The following is a 1,776-nucleotide window of genomic DNA, read 5'->3' on the forward strand; positions in this document are numbered from 1 at the left end:
TCAGAGACCTGGTTTCTAGATAGGGAGGAACAGAAGGGGTTGATGCAGGCCTGGCGAGGTACTCCCACGCCTCTCGGGGGTTTTGTCTAGCGCGTACCTACCTATTGCAGGGCCCTTTTGGGCCAAACAAGACCAACCTACCTACCTATCTGGGAGGGGCCAGCCAGGCGCAGACCCCCTATCCGGCTAGGAGCCGGAACCCAGCAGGCTGGAAGTACCTCGCCCTATTGCAGGCCGCTGCCGTTCTTCGATGTCCCACACCTTTAGCGCTCCCGCGCCACTCGAGCTGGCTTCCCTCCCGGTGGAGCTCCTCTTCAAGGTGCTCCTCAGCCTGCGGGCGGACGGCCTGGCGCGCGCTTCACGGGTCTGCCGCGCGTGGCAGGGCTTGGTGGTAACAGCGGCTCGCGAACGGCTCCTAGCGCTCAGAGGTCCTGCTGCGGCCGGCACTACTCCGCACGGGCCGAGCCTGCTTTGCTCTCTCTCAGCCGCCGAGGATCTGACGCGCCGTATCGGAAGGCGGGCCGACGGCAACGGCAAGCAGCCCTGGCGCGGCCAGAACTGGCGCGATGAGTGGGTGAAGATACGGCGGGAGGAGCTTGTGCTGCAGGGCAACGAGCTCGAGGACATTGTCGTGGAGACAATAGAGACCACCCTCCCTCGGTTTCGCCAGGAGGTCGAGTGGCTGGTTCAGTCCGGTTGGGAGGGTTGCGACGCCAAAGCCTACACCCTCCTCGTCTACATGGGCCGCGGCGCGCTCGGCGCGGCTCTGCGAGTGGGCTCGCGTAGGTACGCCGCAAGCACGCACGCGCTGACCGGCCTGCTGCTTTCCCGTGCGGGCCAAGGTGAGCTGGCCCCTCACTGCTTTTGTAACCTGAGCGGCCGCTGGGGCCTTTCCGAGGAGGACCCGGCGTGGGGCGCCCTCTCCGCCGCTGGGGCGGCGCCGGGCGCAAGCTTCATTGCCACCACCGTCTCCGGCGGCCTCGTCGCAAACGACCACACCTTTGCTGATGGGCGCGGCCTTCGGATCCCGATCTTTTGCGCGCACGGCGTTGAGTACCAGCTGCAGGACGCGGCGGTGGTGGCGTTCGTGAGCCCGCCGCCCAGCCGCGAGGGCTGGCACGCGCTTGTGCAGACGACACCGACGGGCTTTAGTCTCCCGCCCCTCGCGCGCGTAACGCTCGTGAGCGTGTCAGAGGCGGGAGAGTGGGCCGCCAACGGGCACCGTGTTTGCCAGCGCTGCTACACGGTGAGCGTCAGCTATGCGTGAATCTCGAGCAGCGCACGTAGCGCCGGGCTCTGCGCCAAAGTGCACACGGCGGCGAATAGGTGAGCACAAGAAAAAAGGGTTTATAGAAATGAAGTGTGCCAAAACCGCAGGCCCGTGGCTTGACGACGGTGTTCAGGTGGGCCCTCTCGTGCCTCTCAGTCTCTCCTCCCTCTCCTCAGGCTCTCACGTCTCAGCGCTTCTATCTCTCTAGCTCCCCTCAGCCCTCAGCCCCTCACCCCTGCGCCCCTCTACAAACAGCTTCGAAAGTGTCTCCTCCCAGTGATCCGCCACCATGTAGTCGCCAAGGTACCCAAACAGATTCACCTGGCCCGGGGTGTACGCGTCGATCTTGCACCCGTCGCACGCGCTGAGATTTTGCCCCGCAATCTTGAGATGCGGGAAAGTGTTGTAGCGGTCATTGCTCAGGATCTCCTTGCCAACCTGTGCCGCCCACGAGCCTTCCCCCCACGCGCGGGTGGTGAGAGTGGCGCGACTGGGATGGCTTGGGT

The 1,776-nt window shown here is 65.1% G+C and overlaps 1 protein-coding gene across 1 annotated transcript; it reads left to right on the forward strand.

Annotated features, from left to right (window-relative positions):
• Window positions 1-250: 250 nt before the first annotated feature.
• EMIHUDRAFT_254526 (hypothetical protein) lies at window positions 251-1,267 on the forward strand (the record flags this gene model as incomplete). The annotated part of the gene is made up of 1 exon (XM_005778387.1): window positions 251-1,267. The coding sequence occupies one exon, from the start codon at window positions 251-253 to the stop codon at window positions 1,265-1,267; it is 1,017 nt and encodes a 338-aa protein (XP_005778444.1).
• Window positions 1,268-1,776: the final 509 nt, after the last annotated feature.

This window comes from Emiliania huxleyi, assembly GCF_000372725.1.
Source record: "Emiliania huxleyi CCMP1516 unplaced genomic scaffold EMIHUscaffold_2460, whole genome shotgun sequence".
Taxonomy (NCBI): domain Eukaryota; phylum Haptophyta; order Isochrysidales; family Noelaerhabdaceae; genus Emiliania; species Emiliania huxleyi.